This window comes from Monodelphis domestica, chromosome 2, assembly GCF_027887165.1.
Source record: "Monodelphis domestica isolate mMonDom1 chromosome 2, mMonDom1.pri, whole genome shotgun sequence".
NCBI lineage: Eukaryota > Metazoa > Chordata > Mammalia > Didelphimorphia > Didelphidae > Monodelphis > Monodelphis domestica.
The window spans coordinates 213,553,615-213,580,511 of NC_077228.1; the positions used below are offsets into that span (position 1 = coordinate 213,553,615).

Below are 26,897 nucleotides of genomic sequence, written 5' to 3' on the forward strand. Positions count from 1 at the left end.
CCCTCTACACCTAAGCATTCATTCTTTTCTATACCTGTGGATAAAACTAGGGCAAAAAATATTCTCTGGGTGCCCCCTTCCTGCTGCCTAGTCCCAGTGAAGGAGAGTGGGAGCCCTTCCTCCATTCCCAAGTCTGAGCGAGTGACTGTTTTGCTCCTGGGAACAAATACAATAAAAGTAAAATATAATCGATCAAACAAACAGGTTTTATGACAGCCGGAGAGAGGAGTTCACCATAGCCTGGCAGCTAATTAATGCGCTTGTTAGATGACAGGGTGTGTGAGTAGGGCTTGGAGGGGGAGGGGGAATGGTGACCGGGTGGAGTGACTGGAAGTAGATAGGTTTGTTGGCACTTAGTTTAGGGAGATGACTGGACAGCGGTTGGACAGACAGGCCTTGAGGCGGTCACAGCCCACTCTGCCCTCTCCTCCACCTCTCATTCAGATTCCTGGCTCAGGTTCCCCACACTGGCTCGCCCTGGGCACAGCCAGGACTGGACTGCCATCTATGCCCTTTGGGGACCTCCAGTGATTTCAATACAAAACATAAACCGGGGTTGCCCCTCCCCCTGGCACCCTAGCTGGCATCTGGGGTCCTCTTTGACTCTGGAGAAGACAATAAAGCATCCCACTGCAACCATCAACCCAGAGCTTTTGAGGGAAGCGTTGAGGGATCGACCCTGATCTCTGCCTCTGCTCAAATGGAGGGATGCTGGGATCTCTTGGCTGGGGACAGGGCAGAGGCAAGGGGCAGGAGTCTTCCGCAAGCCCCTGGAAAGGTGTGGCTTGGGATCAAAGTGGAGGAAAGAATCCGGAGCAGTGCCAGGGCTGACCGGGCTCCCTCCAATCAGGCTCCCAGGTAGACTTCCACCAGTCCCCCAACAGAGTGCATGCGGTAGAAGACCCCCAGAGGCAGGCCAAAGTTGACAATAGTGAACCAGGTCCTGTAGCCATAGAAGCTTTTCTCCAGTCCATTCTCAAACTCAGGGTGTGTGCCAAATGCAGGCATCATCCACATCTGGGGGAGGGGAGGATAAGTGACTGGCCGAGAAGGGCCCTTTTCCCTCCCACCAGCTCCTTGGCACAGTTGAGACAATCCCTCCACCACATTCCATTTAGCTCCTTATCCTTGACCCAGTACTTCCCACCTTGGCCAAGTGGCCCATCAGCCCCATCCCAGAGCCCATTAACTACCCACCGTGATGTTGCAGATGATAAGGAAGATGGAAATTTCCTTCAGAACCCGCCGCTTCCAGTTGAGGTGGCTGTAACTGTGGATATAGGCAAGGGACGCCCTACGCAGGCCCTGACCCAGCTCCAACATGGATCCCCGGCGAAGACCTGGTGGACACTCCTCCTTCTCCAGGCTGTCATGGTGGGACTGGATGGATCCTTCCCAGAGTGGCTGTCGGTGCAGGCCCTCAATGATGAAGAGGTTTTGGGCAATGTGCTGAATGATGATGAGGACTGAATAGGCCAGGATAAGGCTGTTGAGCTGTTTTTGGGGATCCGTGGCCACAATGGCCACAATGGAAAAATAGGAGATACCGATCTGGCCCAAGGCAGCACCCATCAGAAGTACCACATCAAGGCTTCGAGTGGGGTTCTTGACTGTGTCCATTTCTCGCTCTTCCAGTCCATGCATGATGGTGCCCATCAGGCACGCCAGAGTCATGACAGGCAGGACAGTCACATAAAAAGCATAGTAAAGAGTGAAATATTGCTGACCAATGGAGGGGCCACTGGCCTGGATCTGGAAGAGGACAAAGATGCAGACCCCTGCCACTAGAGCCAGGAAACCCAACAAAGGGCCAAAGATGGCACCATGGAGGTGGAATTTGGGCCGGTGAGGTCCAGGTAAGTGAGGAGACAGATGTCGGCCCACATTCTTCCACATGACGTAGAGAATGGCACAGCAGATGAGGCTGTACTCAGTGCTGAAGGGATAAAGCATCAAGTATCCCTTCTGAAAGACCTCACATATAGTTGTGTTGAGGCAAAGACAAGTGTTGGTCTCATTGCCTAGGGAAGGGAGAAGAGAATGTTACATGAGGCTGTTAGGAGAGGGAAGGAAGATAATATATATTATCTTCCTTCCATATACATATATATAATCTTCCTTCATATATATATATGTATATATATATATATAAAGAGAGAGAGAGAGAGAGAGAGAGAGAGAGAGAGAGAGAGAGAGAGAGAGAGAGATAATATTAGAGATAGAAAACTGGTAAAGTAAGAGGGTGGTCAGCGAGTTGGAACAGTAGATAGACTTCTCTTCCTGAATTAAAATCTGATCTCAGGTACTTGCTAGCTAGGTGATTCTGGTCAGGTCACTTAACCCTGTTTGCCTCAGATTTCTGTCAGATGAGCTGGAGAAAGAAACAGCAAATTATTTTAGTATCGTTACTAAGAAAACTCCAAATGGAGTCACAAAGAGTAAGATATGATGGAGAAAAAAATGAAATAACAAAAGGGGGGAAAAAGTGTACTCATGGAGTAGAAACACAGAAGAAAAACAAATGACATCATTTGTTTAATATGGGTATATGATTTGGGGTTTTGGTTTCAAAAGATTGCTCTACTTCAAAATTCAATAATATGGAACTAGGTATCAAGTGATAACATTTGTATAAGCCAGTGGAAGTGCTTATTCGATCTAGGAGGGGGGAGGGAAAGAAAGTGAAAAATGTAAACATGGAAAATGTTTTTAAAAAGAGATATATAAGTTCAACTTGTAAAAAAAAAATTTAAAAATAAAGTGTGCCCATGAATGAAAAATCCAGTCATTTTATGGACTCACAGATGGTCTTTGCTTTAAAATAACCTGATGTACGATGTGGAAGAAATGCACAGATTTTGTACTTGGTCACAGAAACAGTTAGTGGGCACACAGAAAATAGAGGGGCACAGAATCCTCCCTACCATTTCCATAATATCATTGACCAGACTGAGCTGTCAATTAGTGTCTCATCAGGCAGTGACATGATTTTAATTGGTTTTTATACTGTTGTTGACTGACCCCTTAGTTCTCTGATCACAGGCCAAGAGAAAGGTCTCAGGCAGTAGTCCAAGGATCCAAAGCACCTACCGCTGATGTGGAAATACCAGAGTAACCATAGATACTATCCAGCTCTAGAACTGTTGCTCAATCTTTCTCTCCTAAGGAAGGAGGAAGTTTTAGAGGGGTTGCAGTAGGGAGAAGACATCTAGCTGGGACTTAGGGGACCTCAAACACCTCATTTGGGTGTGGGATATTGCTATATCTTGGAATATAAAGTATAACCCAGTGGAATTGCTTATCAGTTCTGGGAGGGGGAGATTGGAAGGGAGACTGACAACAGGAATCATGGAATCATGGAAAAAATTTAAAATTAAAATTAAAAAATATAACTTGGAATATACTACCTCTGTTAAGAGGTGATGTACGAAAGGGTATCAAAGGATAATCATTCATATTACAAAAGGATTTTGCACTATTTCAAGCTTTTTTGAAGAGACGTTTAAAAGCAGACTGACTTAGAAAAACTTAATTTACAAATGTTTCACTAACGCTATGAGGGAAGGATGCATTATGTATACATTTAGCTTGCTTAGCCAATCAGGTTATGTACTTGAACACATATGTGATCAATGAAGACATGAATGAATGAAGAGTATAATGCTGATGTATACATGTGGCTATGTCACAAAGACTTGAATATGTATGTATGTATGTGTTTTGGTGTGTATGTTTTGGGTTTGTAAACTACATTGATGTGACTTTTTTTTTTAAACCCTTACCTTTTGTCTCAGAATCAATACTGTGTATTGGTTTCCAGGCAGAAGAATGGTAAGAGTTAGGCAATGGAGGTTAAGTGACTTGCACAGGGTCACACAGCTTGGACTGATGTGACTTGTGAAGCACCACACAGATCCTCCTATCAGTTAGATGTTCAAGTGGGTAAATTCAGATTAGGAAAACTCATCTTCCTGAGTTCAAATCTGGCTTCAGACACTTACTCACTGTGTGATCCTAGATAAGTCATTTAACCCTATTTGCCTCAGTTTTCTCATCTGTAAAATGAGCTGGACCCAAAGAGATAATAAGGAAAAAGAGTTGTACAAGAATATTCATAGCTGTGCTCTTTGTGGTGGCAAAAAATTGGAAAATGAGGGGATGTCCTTCAATTGGGGAATGACTGAACAAATTGTGGTATCTGTTGGTGATGGAATACTATTGAGCTCAAAGGAATAATAAAGTGGAGGAATTCCATGGAGACTGGAACAACCTCCAGGAAGCGATGCAGAGCGCGAGGAGCAGAACCAGGAAAACATTGTATACAGAGACTGATACACTGTGGTACAATTGAATGTAATGGACTTCTCTACTAGCAGCAATGCGATGATCCAGGACAATTATGAGGAACTTATGAGAAAGAACACTATCCACATTCAGAGAAAGAATTGTGGTAGTAGAAACACTGAAGAAAAACAACTGCTTGATAGCATGGGTCGAGGGGATATGATTGGGGATGTAGACTCTAAATGATCACCCTAGTGCAAATATTAATAATATGGAAATAGGTCTTGATCAATGACACATGTAAAACCCAGAGGAATTGCCCATCAGCTACGGGAAGAGTGGGGGGAGGGGAGGGGAGGAATAGAATATGATTTTTGTAACCAAGGAATAATGTTTGAAATTGACCAAATTAAAAAAAAAATAAAATTAAAATGAGCTGGAGGAGGAAATGGCAAACCACTCCAGTATCTCTGCCAAGAAAAACCTAAATGGGATCAAATCCTCAGATACCATGTCTGATGCTAGACTGGGACTCAGGCCACCCTGACTTGAGGTTCAGTCCCCTATGCCCTGCAAAAGATTACTTAATCCAATTCTGTCACTTTAGGAACTAAAGACTGTGGGGAGTAAGTGACCACCTCAAGGTCATATTGCTCTGTTAGTTAGTGGTGGTGGAGCTGGGACTAGACTAGAAGCCAGGCTTGCCACCTCTTGGCACAGTCCTCTTTCTATCATCCCCTCTTGCTGCAGTGGTGGCTGCTGCTGCTGCTGCTGCTGCATTATACCTGTGAGCTTTTCCATGAGGGCATCCAGTTCGGCCTCGATCTCCCGATGCATGGAATCATTGGTGACAGCCAGGACCCAGAGGAGTAGGTTGGTAGCCATAGTTAGCATCAGTCCGCACCTGGGAAGGGGGGAGGCACTTGATAACCCAATCCCTGACCCCGAGTCCCTCAAACTCTCTGAGCTTAGAGCTGGGCAGATATCTCATAACCTTTCTCCAGGCTGGCTCCCTCATCCCTATTCAGACTCTTTCCCAGCATGCCCTCAAGAAGCTCTTTCTGGAGCCCAAGAGTGGGAGTCAGAGATGTTCAAGTGTGGGGAATGCCCAGGGAGAGACTCACTGGATCCATTTCCCAATGAATTCCCCAACTATAGAACCAGGATGGCCTCTTTTAGGGAGTTGGTTGGGTGTGGGGTGGAAAGTCGGGTGTGGAGAGGAGAGAATGTCTCAAGAGGCTGAGGGAAGAATGGAAGGGGTCTGGGAAGCCCATCTCACCTGGTGAGATTCATCTGGACCTGGACACAATCCTTACTGTGGCTCCATAGCACATAGGTCTGAAAAGAAGATGAACTCCAGCTGACCACAGCTTTGGGGGAGAAAAGAGGGGGTGACGAGGAGGTGTATGTGTGTCGAGTCTTTGTGCATGTCAGTATATACGTGTATGAAGTAGCTACACTCTGTATGTAAGAATAAGTGAATAATAATAATAATAATAACTGACATTTATAGAGTTTACTATGGGCCAGGCACCATGCTAAGCACTTTACAGTGATGGTCTCATATGATCCTCACAGCAGTCTGAGGAAGCAGGGACAATTAGGATCCCCTTCTTTTATGGATGAGGAAACTGAGGCAAATAGACCAGCCCAGGGGCACACAGCTACTAAGTATCTGAAGCTAGATTTGAACTCAGGTTTTCCCGACTTCAGGCTTAGAGCTCTAAGCATTCTATTCACTGTAATTAATACTAGCTGGAGTTTATATGGTACTTTTCTTTTTCTTAAACCCTTATCTTCTGTCTTGGAATCAATTCTATGTATTGGTTCCAAGGCAGAAGAGTGATGAGGACTGGGCAATGGGGGTTAAATGCCTTGCCTGGGGTCACACAGCTAGGAAGTGTCTGAGGCTGGATTTGAACCCAGGACCTCCCATCTCTAAGCCTGGCTCTTAATCTACTGAGTCATCCAGTTGATCCTTATGTCGTATTTTTGAGGTTAACAAACCCCTTTATGTATGCTATCTCATTCTATCCTAACAACCCATTAAGATAAGCAATATTACCCATTTTATCGTTGAGGAAATTGAGTCTACAAGAAAACTAAGTGACTTGCCCAAAGTTGTGTATCTAGTAAGTGACTGAAGCAGAATCAGAACTCAGATCTTCCTAACTCTTAGGGAAGTGAACAATGACAGGGAAGGCAGTGAATGCCTGTGCCTCCTAGGTCCGCCATACCGAGAACTGCTAACTTCAGCTTTGCTTGACTAATTCCAGAGCTCTGTTTATGGCACCCTAATGCACCCCCAGGAGCATGCATGAATAAGGGTCCACTTCTGGTGTGGCCAGAACGGGCCCAAAGCCCAAGCGGCAGGTTAAGCTGTAATAGCTTTCATAGGAAAACTTAAAGCTTTAGTAAATTAGCACAATGACCCCTGGCACATCCTCGGTGAGTATTTTTAGGTTATAAATTCATAATGGAAGCAGTGGTATATGTGTGTATACACATGTATATGCACAACACACATGGATACACACAACCACACACATGTCAAACATATAGACATGCAACCGCACATATGTATAGATCCACATGTGCATATAACTCTACATATACATGTGTGTCCATATACAACTATATTTAACACATATCCACATAGTCGGCACAATTATATGCACATGAATATATTAATATATACACACCTATAACTATACATGTATATATCCATATATAAACTTATAGCTATACACATAACTATGTACATATATCCATATACACAAGACACACATAGCTAGATCTGTACATATACACATGTATATATACATGCATATAGCACATCCATGTACACAATCAACACATAACTATACACACATACATGTATCAAAATATATACATAATTATATCTACACATATCCACACACATGTAACTACGAGCAGGTACATCTATATACACACAACTACACATACACACATACATGTATACACATGTGCATAGATCCACACATGTAAACCTATAGCTATAGGTAACATAGCCCTGTATACACAATTATATACACATGTATATACCCACATATACACATATCCATTTACAGAACTATTATACACATGTATATATAATTATATATAACACATCTGCAACAAACAATTATATCTCCATATATACACATATAACTATATATGCATATGTCCATATATGTTTACACATAACTATATATACACATATCCATACATACACATATATAACTCTATATACACATCCATATATAGACATGTAACTACATATACACACATCCATATATGCACACTTGTTATCACAGATAATGTATATATTAATATATGCATTCATATAACTAGATGCATGTATATAGCCATCTATTTATATATACATGTAACATAACTATAAATACACATACCCATACATACACACACATAACTAAGCATACACATATGCCAATGCATGTACACACATTACTATATATACACATGAATACCCATATATGCATCCCTACAAGTATATATATATATATATATATCCACATATAACTACAAATACATATATGCCCATATGTATACATGCACAACTGTATACACACGTCTCCATATATGCACACAGAACTATGTCCACATCTACACCCATACCCATTATATACCCCCATGCCTATATATACCATACATATAGCCTATAGATACACATATAACTATACATACATAACATGCAATACCCATATACACATGCATATACACATAATCACATAGATACTTTCATATACAGCTACATGCACACAATGCATATCTACATATCTACACATATACTCACCTATACCTATACCTAGACACGCAGATAACCTTATGTACACCCATACACATATATCCCCCAAACATGCATACACCCACATATACCCACAAAATACATACATAGACAAACATACACCCATCGTATATGCACACATATACCTAGATAGACACATGTATGCAATAATCATATAGCTATGTTTAGAAATAGTTGTCTCTCCAACTTACACAGGGAGGTGAGCCTCCAGAGGAGTGTGTGTGTGTGTATGTGTGTGTGTGTGTGTGTGTGTGTGTGTGTGTGTGTGTGTGCGCGCGCGCACCTAGGGGCCCCTGGCTAGTGGGGGCGGGTGGGTGTGGAGACGTAGCATCACCTGAAGACTGATGAAGAGGATCTCAATGACAGGGAAGACGAGCTCCACGTCAGACTTGCAGTGGATGTGACTGACCACGTAGCCGATTCGGAAGACGTTGAGAAGAATGGTGCAGCTACCGAACAACACCAGCGAGCCTGGCCAGGTGGAAGCATCCGAAGTTTCTCAGACCTTTTCCAGGCCCGCCCCGCCCCACTCCACGCCTCCCCCACCTGGGCTAAGGAAGGCCAGCCCTGGCCCTGGCCCTGGCCCCAGGGCTCTGCCTTATCATTCTTTTGCTGGTGCTGAAGGAGGGCGAGGCACGTGCTTACTTACCCTGAACCCAGACAGGCCCGGCATGGGGGTCTCTGTACTGGACAGAGTGTGGCAGGCGGATGGTTACTGCGACGTGGTAGAGGAGCCAGAGGAAGGCGAGTACCTTGAGCACCGCCAGCAAGATCCAGACGTCCCCCAGGGTGATGGCCACGTTGTTGAAGATCATGCTACAGATGAAGGCTCCCCCCAGGAACACCACGTTGAGTGCCAGGAGCCCAGAAAAGAGCTGACTGGCCTTCTGGGCTTGCCGATCACGACGAAGGAGCAGGGAAAAGTGCCGGACTAGCCACGACTTATTCCTGCTGGGGCCAGGGCCCCCCAATTCCTTCTCATCCTCCTTAGCAGTAGTCTCCGGAATCCCCTGAGGGTCTGGAGAGGGCAGGGAAGGGGTAGTGGAGCTTTAATATGAGGAATGTGGAATGCTGCACCAAGCTCAGTATAACTTTAGACCTCTCGTCTGGGGTGGGGGTAGAATGAAAGGCTCCCCCTTCCTGTGTCAGTCCATGGACTTCTCTTTACCCTCCTCCTGCCTCCTTACCAACCTCAGATAACTCAAAAACAGGGCGGACCAAATTTTACCTACCTAGTCAGGTTTCTTCCAGTGGACAAAGGCCATTTCTGTAATCTTAACAAAAAAAAGTACAGGCTATTCTGCAAGTTACTCCTCTCTCCTCCACTGATTGTTACAAAGGCTCATGGATATATAGCTAGAAGGGGACTTGAGTCTGTCAAATCCAATTCCCTCATTTTTTCAGAGAGATTAAGTGACTTACTTGGCCATAGTCTCACAGCTAGTAGATGTCTAAGGTTGGATTTCAATTTAATTCTTCCTGACTCCAGTTCCAGCCCTCTATCCACTGTGTCACCCAGTTGCTTCTCTAAACTTTCAGAGTAGAACCACAGTCCCTCCCTTATCCTGAGACAGCTATTCACATTCTGCAGCTCTGCCTTTAGCCTTCTCCATTCCATCCCTTTTCCTACCTATATAATTTGGGAATCAGGAATTCCCAATCTGGCATTGGGCTGCTTTACTGACTGAAAATGTGTCCTCTTTCCTAGGTTTCTGCCACTTCTTTATGTTGCTCCTTGAGCTGCTCCCCCTGTCCAAGGTATTCAAATCTAATTCCTACTTATGTTCTGCCCCTTTGTCTCCTTTCTCCTTTCTCAGTTCTAACCCAATGCTACAATTCTCTTCCTTCATTTTGCAACCTTCTCCTTCCCCTTCCCAAAAACAAGCTCCTAAGTAACACTAGGAAAGGAGAGCTCTCTCACCCCCTCCTTTTCCTCCTTCTCTCACTCCATTACTCCTTCTCCTGAGGTCTGGGCTGTCTCAAGGACCTGACTATCCCCTTTCAGAAGGAGATAGAGTTGCCAATCTGTTCTTTATGTAACTTACATCTATTTATCTAAATTATTCAACTGCCTCTAGATTTAAAAATAAATTTGTCCTCTCTAAAGCTGTTAGATTTTCTTTTCTCCTTATCCTTCCTTACTAGCTTTTAAGCACCATATTCCTGGGAAGTAGCCATAGAGAAGTTGATAACAACTAGTGCTGGAAGTGACTTTAGAGACCCAAACTCTTTATTTTGTAGATGAGGAAACTGAGGTCAGGGACAAAAAATTGACTTGCTCAAAGACTTTACTATATCTGACATTCAATCCATCAGCATTGTCCAGGACCTAGCATGAAGCAAGCCCTCAATAATGATCCTTTTCTTTTTCACCTAGACTTTCCACATCCTAGTGGGTGAGGCCAGAGACAATCACTGTAGCATCTTCTTGCTCCATTTCTTCCCAAATAGGTGACTGCCCCTTGGAAGGATGCTTTCTTTGGAGGTCTTGGGGACTAGGGGTTAGGATGTGGAGAAGGATGAAGATAGGAAGATGCAACTGAGATTGTAATTCTTGAGTGAAGGATCTACAAACCTGCATAAGAGAGATGACTGGGAGTTGAGGATCTAAGATTCTCTCCCTAGTATTTTTCTTTTCTGTCAGGGGGATGGGGAGCTTGGGGCTGAAATGAGCTCTCTCAGTGCACCCAAACCCAGGAGTGTTCAACTCACTGAAGATAGCAGCAATCTTCTGCTAATCAAAGGAATAGCTAGCTATAGGAGGCCTGAGCAGTTGTGGGAAGGCCACTGGAGAAAGTGCTTTAGGGCTTAACTGAAGGAAAATGAAGTGTCAGCTCTCCTCAATGCTGTGCATGTTGCAAAGAGGAAGGAGGGAGGGACCAGAAGCCAAACTGGTTTTTGAGTTTAAGTTAGAGGCAGGTGACAAGAAATCCCAAGAGCTGTTAGGGAGGGAAAATGGGGCAAGGAGAACAGACTCTGGAGGTGGGAGCAATGGAGGGAGGCCAAGGGAGTTATGGATAGTCTGAGTTCCCAAAACATAGACAAGACACAAGGGCCAAAATCACCCCAGCCCCCTGGCCTGTCCATCCCCTGATTTCCCCTTCCTTAACGATTCAGTTTTTTGTTCCTCCAGGTTTCAGAGTCCCATTCTTGGAGATGTAAGCTTTGACTGGGTCTCGAGTATAAGTTCTTTTTCCAGAGGTGGAAGGAGTGGGGACGCCTTAGGAGGGGACAGAGAGCAGGGGAGAATTCTCTCTGCTGACCCAGGGCGGCTAGTGCTGCTCTCTGGACTGCTGCGAGCCCAGAATGGAAGGTGGCGTTGCCTTGAACTTGGAAGAGTTGTGTGGCAGGTGGCCTCGGTAGGAGAGGTGGAAGTGGCGTAAGGCAATAGGTGCTGGGATCCCTAAGGGAATTTCTAGAGCCTTGTGGTCTCTCTTCTCCTCTGAATTCCCTCCCCCTACATTTCTGGAGAATTTCTACCCTGCCCCATGCCTGGCATTCCCTCTTCTTGACCCTGGCTTTTGGATCCTTTCCCCTCCTTTTAAAAGCCCTGCTCCAGACTTCAGATTCGGGCCCAGTTAGAACCAACCATGGGCAGATGGTAGATAGTGGGGAGATGTGTGGGGGTACCGAGCGGGGCCCAGACACCTTACCTGAGACTTGGGCTGTCATCGCTGCAGATGAACAATCAGTTGTAAGGAGCTGGGTTGCTCCGTCCAGGTGTGTCTCCAGCCTCACCCCCCAACCCGACCTATGCCCCTGGACCCTCTCCCTCAGATGGACTGCGCACCCGCTGGCTCAGTCCCAGTGGTTCATTGATTTTTCCTGTTGACTTTGTTAATCTCATTAATCCCTCATTAATTATCCCGCCAGAGACTTCCTTAGCCAGTTAAGAGCAGCCAATAGGATTGAGGGCAGGGCCATCTCAGCCAAGTTGGCAAATGGGTAGCGTATTTAGTACTCGTCGGGCGGGTACTAAGGAGGGGCTGGGCCAAAGCCCACGGGGGTCGGAGATGTTTGGCTAACTAGTCAAGGATTACTGGGCGGGGCTTGAGATTTAGCCATCAATCAGGTAGAGAGAGCAGTAAGGAGCCAATATTTGATGGGTCTTCTCAACTCTAGGAAGTATGCATCAGAGACACCTCATTGGGTTTCTGGAAATAGGACAGGAGGGAAATAAAGGCAAGTTTCTCCCAGAATGCCGAAGTCACTTGGCAAAGCTGCTTCAGAAAGCTTCTTATGGCCCCTTTCCATATCAACTCCCTCTGATGTCAGGCCCTTTGCCATCTGCCTACCACGAAGCAACAATCTTTCTGCCCTCAGCTGACACATCCAGACACCCTTTGCTCTGTCCTCTTCCTCTCCCTGATGTCCCATGTGAGATCAAAGGGGAAAAAATACAAAGTCTAAACACTAATTCTGACTGCAATGAGTTGTGAGGATTCCATTCTTCCTCTCCACTAGAAATCCTTGTCAGAACTATGGGAGTAGAAATACAGAAGAAAAACAACTGATTGATCACATGGTTCTATGGGGATATGATTGGGGATGTAGACTCTAAATGATCACCTTAGTGCAAATATCAATAATATGGAAATAGGTCTTGATCAATGGCACATGTATAACCCAGTGGAATTGCTCATTGGTTGGGGGAGTGGGGGAGAGAAAGAACATGAATCATGTAACCATGGAAAAATATTCTAAATTAATTAAATAAATAACTTAATAATAATAAAAAAGAAATACCTTTGTCTCCTCTGTGCACCTTTCCCACTCTCTCAGTAGAATGTCACTAAACCCCATTAGTCTGGTCCTATTGCTGATGGAATCTTTGAATTTGGGGATTTTAAGAACAGACAGGGAAAGATTTTTCTTCCAAAGCAAGTTAAGCAAACTCTCAAAATTTGCCCTTAAGCTGCTGTTGACCCCTCTCTTTACTGCCCTGAAAATGTCCTAGTGCTCTGTAGAACAGCTATAACTTGAGGGCAGCTGCCTTCCCTATCACTGGTTCTCACTTGGTTTTCCTTCCCTTCTGGTTCTGTTTGTCTCTGTTATCTCTGTGATTACTCTTTTCTCTAGGAATCCTTTTTATTCCTTCCCCATAACCCTCAGAATGGTGTTGGCTTGGCTAAAAAGTATATTGAAGTCTTGGAGAGTGAGTGGAAGGACAGTATGCATTGTTGGTGAAGTTGTGAATTGATTCAATCATTCTGGAAAGCAATTTGGAATTATGCTAAGAAAGTCACTAAAATGCTCTTTGGTCCAGAGATCCCACTGACATTTAAAGCCCTTCACAATGTGTGTATATATTATACACATATTATATATATGGATGTATGTGTATGACATACACATATATAACTATGTGCATATACTACACAGATAGTACATACACATGTGTATATATATTTATATATACAAAGTCCCACCTGATAGGTTATAAGCTTAAGAACAGGGATTATCTCACTTTTTTTTTTCTGTCTCCAGCAACTAATATAACCCCTGGCATACAGTAGGAGCTTAATAAATGCTAGTTGCATGACTGAATTTACATAATGATTATTAGGACTAAATGGGGGGAAAAAGAACAGCAAAACAATGGAAATTAAATGCTGCAAAATTATAATGACCAAGCTTGGCCTCTGGAAGAGATTTGAGAATGTACCACCCTTTCTTCTTTGCAGAAGAAGGGGATTGGGTGAGACCATTACAAATAATGATGGATTTGGTTGATATGCTGGTAGTTCCGGTGAACTTTTTTTGTTTCTCTCTCTCTCTCTCTCTCTCTCTCTCTCTCTCTCTCTCTCTCCTCTCTTCCTTCCTTCCTTCCTCCTTTCCTTCCTTCCTCCCTTCCTCTCTCTCTCTCTCTTTCTTTATATATTTTGGGTAATGTAGGTGATGTTAAAACAAAATTGTTTTTTGGGGGCATCACTTGTTTCAGTAAATTTTGTTTTGTTTTTTTAAAAAAAGTTATTGGGGGCAGTTGGAAAATCACAAGTTTATTTAGTTCTTGGATCAAGACATAGTGAACCAAGGTGAGAATGTGGGTGGGTCCTGCAGCCCAGGTTTAGGGAATTCAAGAACATAGTGAAGCTTATTCTCCACTCATCCCACCTTTAGATTATTCCTGTTCCAAAGCACTTTAAAGAAACCGAATCATTTCAGGGACCAAAGTCTATACCAAAATATAGGTCTTATTGTTTATAGGTCAGTAGGCAAAGTGGGATAAAAGTGATTTTGACTTTAAAATGATTTAAAGTGAAGGATTTTGACCTAACCCCCCCCCCCCCAACTCAAACTGCAAATCAATTTGGTGAAAATATATGTTAAAACCTTCATTCTTCCAGGTATTGGCATCAGCATAATTTTCTTAGAGGTAAGTGGGAAATGAGCAAATGAGATGAAGAGACATCTAGACATGGATGGAATTGAGGAAATGGGTATTCAGGTTTGCAACCCAAGTCTTTTCCCTCACTGGGGAGAAAATGGGCACCAATTGGTGTTGTCATTAGTTTGTGTTGGCTTCTAGAAATCTTGTGGGGTAGTACAAAGGGTTGTGGGGGCAGGGGAACAGGCTCAGGACAGAACATAGACCTCCAACAAGCTGGACACAGCATGCATTCGGTAGAAGATTCCGAAGGGAAGGCAGATGTTGACAATGGCTGCCCACAGGGAATAGCCATAGAAATCCAGTTCCAGGTTGTTGTTGAAATGAGGGCGGGCACCAAAGGCAGGCATGATCCAGAGCTAAGGAGAGAGTGGGAATGGAAGGGTGGGTAGGTGGAAGGGTCAAGGCTTAGGAACACAAAGTAGAACCCAAGTTACTTTCAGGGATTTGGCTCACTGACCACCCCTCCCTAATATTTTGTAGGGTGGTGCCTTAGTTTTATAAAATGTTAGAACTAGACCTGATTTTGGTGCACCTCTATACCACTTCTCTCATTTTCGGGTGGAAAAATTGGAAAGATTAAGTGACTTGCTCAAGGTCACCTAGCTATTAAGTGATTAAGCCAGAATTCAAATCCAGATCTGACTGCTCCATTTTTTTTTTTACCACTCTACCATGCTGCTTTGTTTTTTTTTTTAAGTAATACTAGATTCCTTTAGTCTTATTCACTACTCAGAAAACATCCACACACATGTCACACACACCTCACCTCCAAGGAAGCCAGCCAATGATTACACTTATCACACCCTTGGCCTGGCCCTTACCCAACTGATGTTGCCCAAGATTTGAAGGAGACAAAGAAACAGAGGATGTGATTGGAGGAAGGTAATTCTTCATTTCTAAGTTTTGGATTTTAGTTTCCTCCCAGGTAAAATGGGGAGAGGACTATGAGGTTGTAGTGGAGCCAGGTTCTCATTGAACCCTAAGGGCACTTGCACTGAAGAAGATGCATCACCATATCTTTGTGGTTATGCCCTAAAGATCATGAGATCTTTCCATCTTCTTTGTAGCTAAAGCTTTCTATATTGTGTTGTTTCTCGCATTAGAATGTAAGATCCTTGAAGGCAGGTACTGTCTTTATTTTTAATTTAGATAAAGATAAAACACTTATTAAGTGCTACTATGTGTCAGGTATTATATTAAGTGTTGGGAATACAAATACAAGCAAAATTTCATATTCTGGCATTTGCAGTTCTTTGGACATAGCTAAGTAATTAATACTTTTCATTCATTCATTCAATTATTCCAGCTCTGAATCCTGTTTATTGTATGGTACAGAGTATTAGATTAATAAATTTGAAGTCAGACCCCTGAATTTGAATCCTGGCTTTGCCATTTACTATCTGTGTGACCTTTGGAAAATTATTTAATATTTCTGGACTTGTTTTTTCACCTGTTAAATAAGAGAGTTGGATTAGATGTTCTCTAAGGTTTTCAGAATCTATGCTCTATAGTATATAACGTATATGTCAGTGAACAAAGCCACAATTCTAAACCTTTTGTGAGACATCTACAATACTGAGGTACTGAGAACTGATGAGGGATGAGGGGAGGCCATACCCAGAAAGCAGGGCCTGGGCTGCAGAACTCTAGCAAGGTTCTCTTTACCCCCTCACCCTCAACCCTTTATACCCAGAGTCCTCCCTGCCTGACTCTTCTCTCTGTCTTATCATTCCACTTCTCCCCTGGGGTGACAGACCAAAGGGAGAAGAACCAAGAGCCAATTTAAGGTTCCGGTGATCCAGACAAAGGCAGCTACTCCTAGATTCTGGAATATGGTGCCTGTGTCTGCAGATAGAAGCTCAGGCTCCTGGGGCAGTCAGTGAATTCTTAGTGGAACTTGTTTCTAGACTGCAGTGATTGGGGAGGTGAATGAATGGAGGAAGGCAGGTCGAATAAATCCTTAGACACATGGTAAACCCCAACCAGTGCAAACTAAAGTATCAGCTTCTGCCCTTTGATGAATGAGAGCAGAGATCTAGGGATGCTTCAGCTTTAAAGAAGGTATCTCCTTGCCCTGGGGGAGTATCACTCATAGATGGTATATTTGTGGAGAGTTATACTTCCATTGGAGATATTCCTAAAGTGGGTGACACATTGGAAATATCTGTAATGGATATTTATACTAGGGATACACTGGGAGCAGGTATTAATTCTATCTATAGGAGAGCATAACTTCAGTGGGTGAAGGGTCTCTATATTTGGAGATACACATACAGTGAGGGTACTTTCATGGTAGTTATATGTTCCCTTTTTTCTTAAACCCTTACTTCCATCTTAGAATCAATATTATATATTGGTTCCAAGGCAGAAGAGCAGCAAGAGCTAGGCAAGGGGGGTTGCCCAGGGTCACACAGATGGAAAGTGTCTGAGGCCAGATTTGAACCTAGGACCTCCCATCTCTAGGCCTGGCTCTCAATCCACTGAGCCACCCAGCTGCCCTTGGTTATATGTTCATTTTGAGAGTACAGTCTTTTGTAGTGAGGATATAACCATATTAAAATATATCTCTGCTGAGCCTCTTTCTAGATTTGGGCTCTTTTTGTTTTGGATAAGTGCTTACTTTGAAGATGTTTCTATATTTGAGAATAATTTCGCTGATAAGTTTCTATGCTGGGATCTATCTGGATCTGGGGAGTTTTTATATTGAGAATATGCCTACATCAGGGATGTTTCCTATATTGGGTCCATCATTTTAAGGGAACCTTTGAGATTTATAAAAAATGTAAGGTGTTTACATATTGGAGATATGCCTACATTGGGGATTTTTCTATATCGAGTTTATAGCTATGTTGAGGAAGTGCCTGAATTTGGGGTGTCTAGGTATTTGGGGTCTGCTCATATCAGAGGTGCTTTCATAATGAGGCTATGTCTTTGTTGAATGCATCTAATCTAAGACTTCCTGCAAGGCAGCTTTGCTGATTCACTTTGGGGTCTAAGGGCTTCCATCTACTCATCCTGTCCCATCACACTCTAACACTTCATTTTGCTCAGGCAATCTTCACATTTTCATGGGACTCTGGTACTTCCTGCCACTGCTCTAATTAGGCTGAGAAAGAGTCAAGTCACAAGATCAAATGAGCTCTCACACTCCTAGTTTGTGGATGAGGGCTCCTCTCTCTTTACATGAGCTCTCACACCTCCCTCCTCCTCTCTCTGCCCTGTGTCAGCATTCACCCAGAAACCTCCAGCTCCCCTTCTTCTACCTCTTGCCCAGGGAGTCAGAACTCTGCTATCCCACTCATTTTTCACCCTGTTCCTTAGGGGATCTGCCTGGAAGAGGCTTCCTTGCCCTCTCTGAACCTAAGGAACCAGTCTTTTTAGAGATTTCTTAAGTATGGGGCAGTGGCCAGGACGAGTCAAGGAATATTTTCACCAGTGTTGGGTGAACAAAGAAACAGTGACCAATGATCAATCCTCCCCTGACCCCTCTTTACCACCTCTCCACCCCTACTCACAATCACGTTGCACAACAGAAGAAATAGTGAAATATCCTTCAGGCATTTGCTCCTCCAGTTCCTCTGGGGTGCTGGGAAAATGGATACTGCCTCCTGGGGCTCAGCAGGGGTGGACCCCACCAGCCTAGGTGTGGGTGGGCAGGCAGGCAAGGTCTGGAGGGCATCCTGATTGGCATACGTGAGACCATGGACAGGCTCATTGGGTGGGTTTCCCTGGATGGCAGGAGGACCTCGGTGGAGGCTCTCAATGATGAAGACATTCTGGAAGGTGTGCTGGGCGATCATTAGCAAGGAATAGGCAAGGTTCAGCCCACCCATCAGGTCTCTGGGAGTCCTCACCACCACAGCCACAATAGAATAATAAGAGATGGCATACTGCCCAAGAGCAGCCCCCATCAGCAGCGCTACATCCACTGTACGAGTTGGGTTCTTGTGATGGTCCATTGCCCTCTGGTCAAAACGGTAGATGATAGAGCCCCCAAGGCTGACCAGAGTCATAAGACCCAGGCAGACTACATTAAAGCTATAGTAGAGGACCAGGGCTTTGTGGATCCCTCTCGTCTCCTGGACTTCATAGATAATGAAGACCCCCAGCCCTACCACAAACATGAACAAGCCCAGCACAGGTCCAATGAAGAACGTTTCCCGGAAGAGGCTGGCTGGGGTTGGGGTATGGCCGTGGCCGTGGCCATGGCCGTGGCCGTGGGAAGGGCCTATCAGGCGCCCCACGTTCTTCCACATGACATAGACGATTGTGGAGGCAAAGAGGCTGTACTCAATGTTGAAGGGATACAGGTAGAAGTAGCCCCGCTCGAAGATCTGACAGAAGGTGGTGTTGCAAGGACAGGCTTCTCCTGCCCGCTCTGCTGGGAAGAGAGGGGAGCATAGGCAGGTGCTGGGATGTTGGTGAGCAAAGACTGATTTTCCCTACCTTCCTTCATCTCCTTGGACACTTTCTAGCTTGAGGAACCTCTAGACTATGGGTTCTTAATGTGTGTATTTTTGCCTGCCTTGGACCCCTTTGGCAGTCTGATAGACCCCTTCTCAGAAGAATATCTTTAAATGCATGAAGCAAAAATACACAGGATTGCAAAGGAAATGAATCATATTCAAATCAAATTGGTTATCAAAAACATTATATATATATGCATTATATACATAATTATACATTATATATACATTATATATATATATATATACATATAACTCATAGACCCCTATTCCAGGAAACAGAAAACAGCTCATCCTTCAAGACTTATGATAATTAATTCAAGTATATGAACATTGCATTTAATATGAGATTCTTTTTCTTTGAATTAATGGATTTCACTTATTATTTTCCCTCTTTTAAAAATCTAATAAACTCTTTACCTTCTGTCTTAGAATCAGTATCACAGATTGGTTCCAAGGCAGAGGAGGGATAAGATCTAGGTAATGAGGGTTAAGTGACTTATCCAGGGTCACACAGCTAGGAAGTATCTGAGTTTGAATTTGAACCCAGGTCTTCTTGTCTTGAGGCCTTACTCTCTATCCTACTGAGCCACCTAGCTGCCTCACCTCCCTTTTAATTAAAAAAAAAGTTTTGTTAAATGGGAAGACTCTTTGCCTACATACATGGTGTTGTTTTTGTATTGGGCACACAGTTTTATGGATCTGATTCTATATTGAGGATGTAGCCAAATTTAAGATGTTTATATATTGAAGCCATACCTACATTGGATATATGAAAGGGGGGAGAACACAGGGAAATCTAGGCAATATAAAAAATAAATACCAATAGAAACTTACTTTTAAGCCATACTAATGATAATAGCTAGCATTTAATTAGTACTTAAAGTTTGTAAAGCATTTTCTAAACCTCTCATTTCATCCTCACAACCATCTGGGGAGGTAAGTCCTGTTATATTTGCTGATGAGGAAACAGAGAGACAGAAGTAAAGTGACTTGCCCAGGGTCACACAGCTACTGAGTATCTGAGGAAGGATACAAATTCAGATCTTCTTCACTCCAGGTCCAATGCTCCACCTACTTTGGCAACCAACTGCCTCACAAAACACATGATAAAACTCACCTCCTCCAGAGAGCTTTCACCTAGAATCTCCAAGTTGCAAAGGGCATCAAAGTCTAGCCAGTCCAATCTATACCTGAATAGGTGCACCCTCTCTAATATCCCTGGCTGGTATCATCCAGGCTAGGATCACCTATAGATTTCCAGTGACAGGAAGCTTAATTCTCAAGGCAACATATTCCTCTTGGGACCAGTCTAATCAGTGTTGTTAGTATATTATTCATCTCTGCTTGTTTCTAGATAAGTTTACAAACATACTAAATTATTTGCCTGAGGATGTTCATTTTGTCTCCCCAGATCCCTGAGGGTAAGCATTGCACCTCCCCTCTCTTTTGGACTCTCCACAGCAGCCAGTATGGGATGGATCTCCACTAACAGGAGGTACAGAGTCTGGTGAGTTGAATGACTATCTGTTTACTTCATAATACTCTAAATTTTTTTTTCCAGGACTGGGCCAGGGACACTAGAGAGCCTAAGAGACACGAGGGCCAATTAAATTATAGAAATGTAGAAGGGGAGGAGGCCACATTGCTTGGCAGTTAAGAGAAGAGTTTTGGAATTCTCTCTTTTCCTTTTCCATCCTCTACTGCTTCTCCTTAAGATTCTCAAACTCTTTTCCTCTCCCCAGTCTCCTTTTCCTGGACATCTCTGCATTCCTTTCTCTTCCCCAAACTTTCTTTTGCTCTCACCAGCTGGACCATTTTTGCCTTCTCTCCAGTCTAGGCTCCCCTTTCCTTTGGGATGGGAGTAAGCAAGGAGCATCAAAATCAGAGTCACTTTCCTTTCAGAGATCTAGGAAGAATTGTCTCACATCCAGAGGTGAGAGTAGGGAATAGTAGTGGTGCCTGAACCCCATCCCAGTCTCCTTCCCCTAGTGAGGTTACAGAGAGCTCAACCAGTCTCCCGAAGTCAGAGGTCAGTTGATCTAAACATTGGCTCAGCCTACCCACTAGAGATTGCCCAAGTCAATGGTGGTATGTGGGCCCAAGAGGATCAAGAGACTCACCATCAGAAGTGAGGCGGGCATGGCTGCTATTGCCACTATAGGAGTGGGCCTGGTGCACAGATTCATCCACCACGGCTGCCATCCAGATGGACAGGTTGGTGGCAAGTGTGAACATGAGACCACACCTATTTGGGGGAAAGGAAAGAGTGAAGAGGCTAGTGAGAGTCCCCGTTTCACAAGGGGGGGGGGCTTTCTACCCTGGGGTTTGCCAGGGGAGGGACTTGGGGAGAACAGTTGGGATATCTGTTCTAATAGGAAAGGAGTTTTAGGAAAGAATAAAAATGCTGGTGAGATTCATTCATCTTCCCCAATTAGATTTGGTGGGTCCCAGCAGTCCAGGCCACTTAGCCTTGGGGAATACCCCTTCCATGGGAGGCAAAATACATATAGTCCAGGTTCTCTCTCCTTAGTAAAATTCTGTTCATCTTGGTATTTGGGGAATAGTTATCTCAATAAGAATACCCTCATTTCTGCTTACAAGGTCCAGGAAGCAGTGACATTGAAGCAATTGGCAATGAATTTGAGGACAAATTGAAACAAGCGGCGTTGAATTTGGGGACAGACTGAAGCAACAAGCTTTGAATTTGGAGATACATTGAATCAACTGGCACTGAATTTTGGAATAGGCTGAATCAATTGACATGAATTCAGGGATGGATTAAAGCAATTGGGACTGAATCTGGGAAAGAACTAAAGCAATTGGCTTTGAATTTGGGCAATAGGCAGGCAGAGAGCACTCACCGGGTCAAGTCCAGGTGAGCATGAATACAGTCCTTAGCTGAGACCCAGAGGAAGTATGTCTATAAGAATAGAAGACAGAGGTGGCCTTCTGAGTAGGGCTGAAGTGGAAGCCCTGATTCTGTTCTTGGTTTCTTTCACAGGCCCTACAATCTCCAAAGCAACTCATGTCTACTGCAAGGTCTCAAGTGTCTTCCTCCAGACAGCCTTGCAAGTATTAGTGCCATCTTACAGATAAGCAAACTGAGGTTCAAAGGACGAAGTCTTAGAGCTGGAACTTGAAGTTGGGTCATCTAACCACTCAGGCTCTTGCTAGATAGATCAGGGGAAGGGTGAGGATATAAAGTAGTAAAAAAAAAAACCACAACACTTCAACGGTTGACAAAAATAACAAATTTGTCTTTGCTGAAATACATTGTTAATATCTTCTTCATTATATATTGGTACAATTCCTTTCTGGAGTGGAGATAAGGGAGTAGCTAAGTATCCCTCAGCTAAGGCAGTGATCTCAAACCTTTTAGAGATGGAGAGCTGAGTCCCGCACCCACCCCAAACCCAGACCAAGTGCCATGCTGCCTCCCCCCAACCAAGACCATATTCCCTGCCCTGTCTTTACTCCCCCTGGGCTGCTGGGCAGAGGGGCAGGTCATGTGAGAAATGTTTTCAGTCAATGTAGAGAAGGGGAGGGGAGTGGCCCAAGGTATCTGCTCTCCTCCAGCTCTGCCACCTTAAGCCACCTACCTTCCCCACTCTGATATCCCATTTGGCTTCTGGGCAGAAGTTTGTGATATGAAAAAAATATCATCAGTCATGATGGAGAGGAGGAGGGGAGCAGCTCTTACCACATCCCTCTGCCTTTCTACTAACACTCTGGGGGGTGGGGAGGTGGCATGTTGAATGTCCACAGAGAGTGTTCTGTGGGCCATCTTTGGCACCCTGCCATAGATAGGTTCACCATCACTGGCCTATGGCAAGAATATATTTCCTGGTTTACTCTCCTAGTTCCTGATTAGGCTAAGACTTGGCTTAGGTAGCAGAGTTGACCCCAGGCAAAATCATCCAGCAAGGTTGGTCCTGGCAGCTTTTCACTTCTACTTTCTCCTATGTCTACACAGTTCTGTCTCTCATGATATATCCCATTATAAGCTCTTACTTTCAGTTAAGTGTCAATGAATCCTCACTGAAGTATTAATTAATGGTATTAGTTTAAATTGTTACCCTTTTGTTTTCATTTTTTAAAAACTTAACTTCTGTCAGTATCAATCATATTGCAACTGGGGTTAATTGACTTGCCCAGGGTCATACATCCAGGAAGTGTCTGGGGCCAGATTTAAACCCAGGTCCTCTTGACTTCAGTCCTGGTGCTCTATCCATTGTGCTACCTACCTGCCCCTTGCCCTTTGGCTTTTGTATTTTAAGAGGGGCAGTCCTCCAAAGAAGTAAATTTCTAATAGTGACATTTAAGCCATAGTAATGAACAGTTGAAGTATTGCGAATGGGAAGAGGAAAAGGAGGGTAGCTGGTCCATTAGTGATTGAAACTTCCCATTACCAGGTCTAGAGACAACGAGCAAAGAAAGCTTCGGTCTCATCCATTTAGACCCCTTCTCCCCAACTACTATTTACTTTTGTTTTGAATTTTCCAGCACATAGTAAGCACTTAATAAATGCTCAGTGATTGGGGAGAACTTTTTTTTTTACACCTCCAGCTGCCTTGTTAACTGAATCCTCTCTGCCTTTTGTCCATGATTGTGTCCAAATTGGCCCCAGCCTGGGCAAAATTCTAGCTAGAACTGGAATCCTAGTCTTTTTGCAGCCAGGTCTGCTTAGGAGAGGGGGCCAGATTCTTGGGAATAAAAGTTGTTGCTGAATCTTTCTCCCCAAGTCACCCCAACCCCACCAGGGGTTAACCAATAAAACAGGACTCCTAACCAAACTGCCCACCTCCTAAACCCCTCCTGCACTTCTCATAGGTCCCAGGTGCTCCCACCTGCATTCAGCAGACACTAACCGCCCCACTTACCTGAACAATGACAAAGACAGCCTGTATGATGGGATGCAGGATCTTGATGGCTGATTGGCACTCAAAGAAACTGGAATAGTAGCCAGTTTTGAAGACATCCATGATCAGGGTACAGACACCAAATAGGACCAGCCCGCCTTGGGAGCAGAGGTGGTAGAGATGAGATATTGGGATAGATCAATATATTCTCTCAAACTTGCCTGTGGTTCTCTGTCCATGCTAGCCTGCATGACCCACCAAAGACAGAGATTGGGAGTATCAAAAGAAGTTAGAGGTTAGTGCTCCCATCAGTCAGTCCCTTAGTCCCTCTGTAGCTCAGCTCTGGAAACAAAATTACATCAGGTCATTTTATTTAGAGCTGAAGGGAACTTGGTCACAGTAAGATTTTAAAGTTGTTGGACACCTTGGAAATCATCTAGTCCCCCAATTCCTTCACTCATGTTCATTTCACAGAGGAGGAAACCCAGGTTTAGAGGGTCAAACGATTGGCTCCAAATCATGCAGATATAAGTGAACATCTAGATTTGATTTGGGGTTTTCTGACTCCCAATTTCCAACCTTTAAGATCTGTCTTTCTTTCTACTAGTGTTTCCTTTCCCTCTGTCCAAATGCCCCTCATATCCACTTACACCCCTTGGTCATACCTGGCTTACTTATCCATGCCAGGGCACTGCACCTGTACCCAGTTCTCCAGGGCACCTTTGGGTCAGAATGCCCTTCCAAAGGTCTCACCATCCTTCTCCCCTCCACCTCATCTCCTACCCCGCCCCACCGATCTGCCGGCCCGACCTTCCTCCCTCCAACCTTGAAGCCAGATGGGTCCTGCGTGGGAGTCCAGGTAAGGGACCGCGTCCGGCCGTCGGGAGGTTCTGAAGAGGTAGAAGAGTATCCAGGACGTGGTGAGAAGCATCATGGCGGTAAGCAGCGCGAACACATCGGTGTCATACACCGCCACTTTATTGAAGGCACCGCTGCTTATGAGGGTGCAGGCGAGGAGGAGCACGTTGACAGACAGCAGCACCGACAGCATCCGGCCGCCCTTCTTCCAACCCTCCCGAGGCGGGGGTACGGAGGGTTGTGAGCTTTCCTTGGTGCTCTGGACCAGCTCCTCCGACATGGCAGTGGCTGCCAGCGAAGATAGAGGCGGCGAGTCACTGCGGGGGAGGGGCAGACAGGACCCCATTTTAATTCCGAGAGCTCCCCTCTCTCCAATACCCTCCCCCTCGCTCCGGTGCCCACTGCAGAAGTGGGACCTCTTTCTGTAGCCGTCGAGGGGGCAAGATGCTGCAACTGAGAACCAGAAAAGTTCACACTCCTCTCCCTCCCCTCCTATTTAGATGGTCGCCTCGAAGGGCGGGAAGAGGAGCTGTGGCCCATTGGGTTCCCTGGGCATCCTTCCCCCGCACTCCCAGCAAGTGCCTGTGGCTTTTGGGGCACGGGAGCCCCTTCTGCACTCCTCAGCCTCAAGCCCACTCGAAGCCGCCCTGATAGGTTGCCAGGAAGCCGCTCTCTGCTGGAGAAGTACTCACCTGGTTGGGGCCAGGGCTGAGCTGGGCAGTGAGGGGCGATTGACTGCTCTTCTCTCCCACGCCAGGCTGGATGGGCGTTTTATATCCAAGTTGGCATAGGTATTTACAACCACCGACGGGAGGGTCCATAAACCTCTCTGCCCCGCTCACATGATCCATTTTATTTCGGAGCTGATTTTGGGGAAGAGCACACCGAGATAAGGTTAGATTTATAATCATCCAGTGACAGGCCCTTCCGGATCTCGCCTCCGCTGTCTTAACCCCCTCCTACCTCCCTTTTAGCGCTTGTGGGCTCGGGCACTGCCCCGCCCCGCATTGCGGTACGGGGAGGGCACCATGCCCTCTGTCATCTTTTCCTCCTCGCCGCCCCCCGCCCCAAGTTCCTGGTGTTCCATCTCCCGCTCTCATTCCTAGATCCTTGGGAGTTAACTCTACCCACCACCGGCACTCAGATGCTCCTATTCTAAAACTATGTCCTTCTGTGGTTCATTTCTCGACTCCACCCCTTCAGTACCCTGGCCCCTGGCACGCGAAGCTTGGATAGCACTTTTCCCCATTTCCACCCGACAGCACAGTTTGCTTTTCCAGAACATTCCGTGACAGCTAGATCTTCCTCCCCATCCCCTCTTCTCTTTTTTTCTCTACTCTCCCAGCCTTCCCAAACCCCAAGAAGCAAAGTCCAGAACACCCGTTCCTTCTTGCCATCTAGGACTTCCTAGCACCTGCTTCTTCTTTATCCTCGCCCCTTCCCTGAGGTCTGCCTTCCTCTTTATCCCATGGAATTATAGCTGGTTTCTGCTCCTAAGGGGGCCCTTTCCCAGCTCCCCAGTGCCCACCAAGGGAGACCGCAGGAGATCAAGTTGGCTAGCCCATCACTAGGGGCTTGAAGGTAAGTAAAGCTGTAAATTGGGTACCCAGGAAGCAAGCTCAATCCAGTGCTTACTTGGACACAAGTTAAAACTACTTCCTGCTTCAATCTGGCTGAATGACAGAGAGAATGAGTGGATTGTCTCCAAAAAGTTTCCTATGCATTCTTTCTTAGATATTGGAGAGGAAATGTCTCCTCAGATACAGATGGGTCTAGATCATGTCTAAGGGTCTGTCCAACTTTCAGAATCTAAGTTCTAGCTTCTCTAAGTTGCTCCAAATGTGCCTAGAGACAGCTAGATGCAGTATGTGGCTAGAGCACCAGTCCTGGACTCAGGAAGAACTGAATTCAAATCCAGATTCAGTCTCAGATATTGCCTAGGTGTGTGACCCTGGGCAAATCACTTAACCTCTGTCTGTCTTGCTTTTCTCAACTGTAAAATGGGGATAATGAAAGTACCTACCTCTTAAGAGTAAGGTGAAGATCAAATGAGAATTTTGTAAAGCTTTTAGCACAATTCCTGACACATAAAAAGCATATAATAAATGCTTGACTGCTTCCTTCCTTAAACCTTGGATGGAAAGAGTACTGGCTGTGGAGTCAGATTATTTGAATCCTACCTCTCAAGCTTCTTACTTGTGTGACCT

At 44.8% G+C, this 26,897-nt stretch overlaps 2 protein-coding genes across 2 annotated transcripts; both read right to left on the reverse strand.

The window, feature by feature from the left end:
* Positions 1-39: 39 nt before the first annotated feature.
* On the reverse strand, positions 40-11,785 carry OTOP3 (otopetrin 3). Its single transcript, XM_001377958.4, has 7 exons — positions 11,767-11,785; positions 8,763-9,131; positions 8,448-8,584; positions 5,564-5,622; positions 5,070-5,188; positions 1,198-2,021; positions 40-1,017 (listed from the first exon to the last, which is right to left on the reverse strand). The coding sequence occupies exons 1-7, from the start codon at positions 11,783-11,785 to the stop codon at positions 847-849; spliced, it is 1,698 nt and encodes a 565-aa protein (XP_001377995.2). The 3' UTR covers positions 40-846.
* Positions 11,786-14,459: 2,674 nt separating this feature from the next.
* OTOP2 (otopetrin 2) lies at positions 14,460-25,511 on the reverse strand. Its single transcript, XM_056814673.1, has 7 exons — positions 25,327-25,511; positions 24,658-25,007; positions 23,854-23,990; positions 21,835-21,893; positions 21,094-21,218; positions 18,020-18,885; positions 14,460-14,860 (listed from the first exon to the last, which is right to left on the reverse strand). The coding sequence occupies exons 1-7, from the start codon at positions 25,509-25,511 to the stop codon at positions 14,690-14,692; spliced, it is 1,893 nt and encodes a 630-aa protein (XP_056670651.1). The 3' UTR covers positions 14,460-14,689.
* Between the last annotated feature and the right edge of the window lie 1,386 nt (positions 25,512-26,897).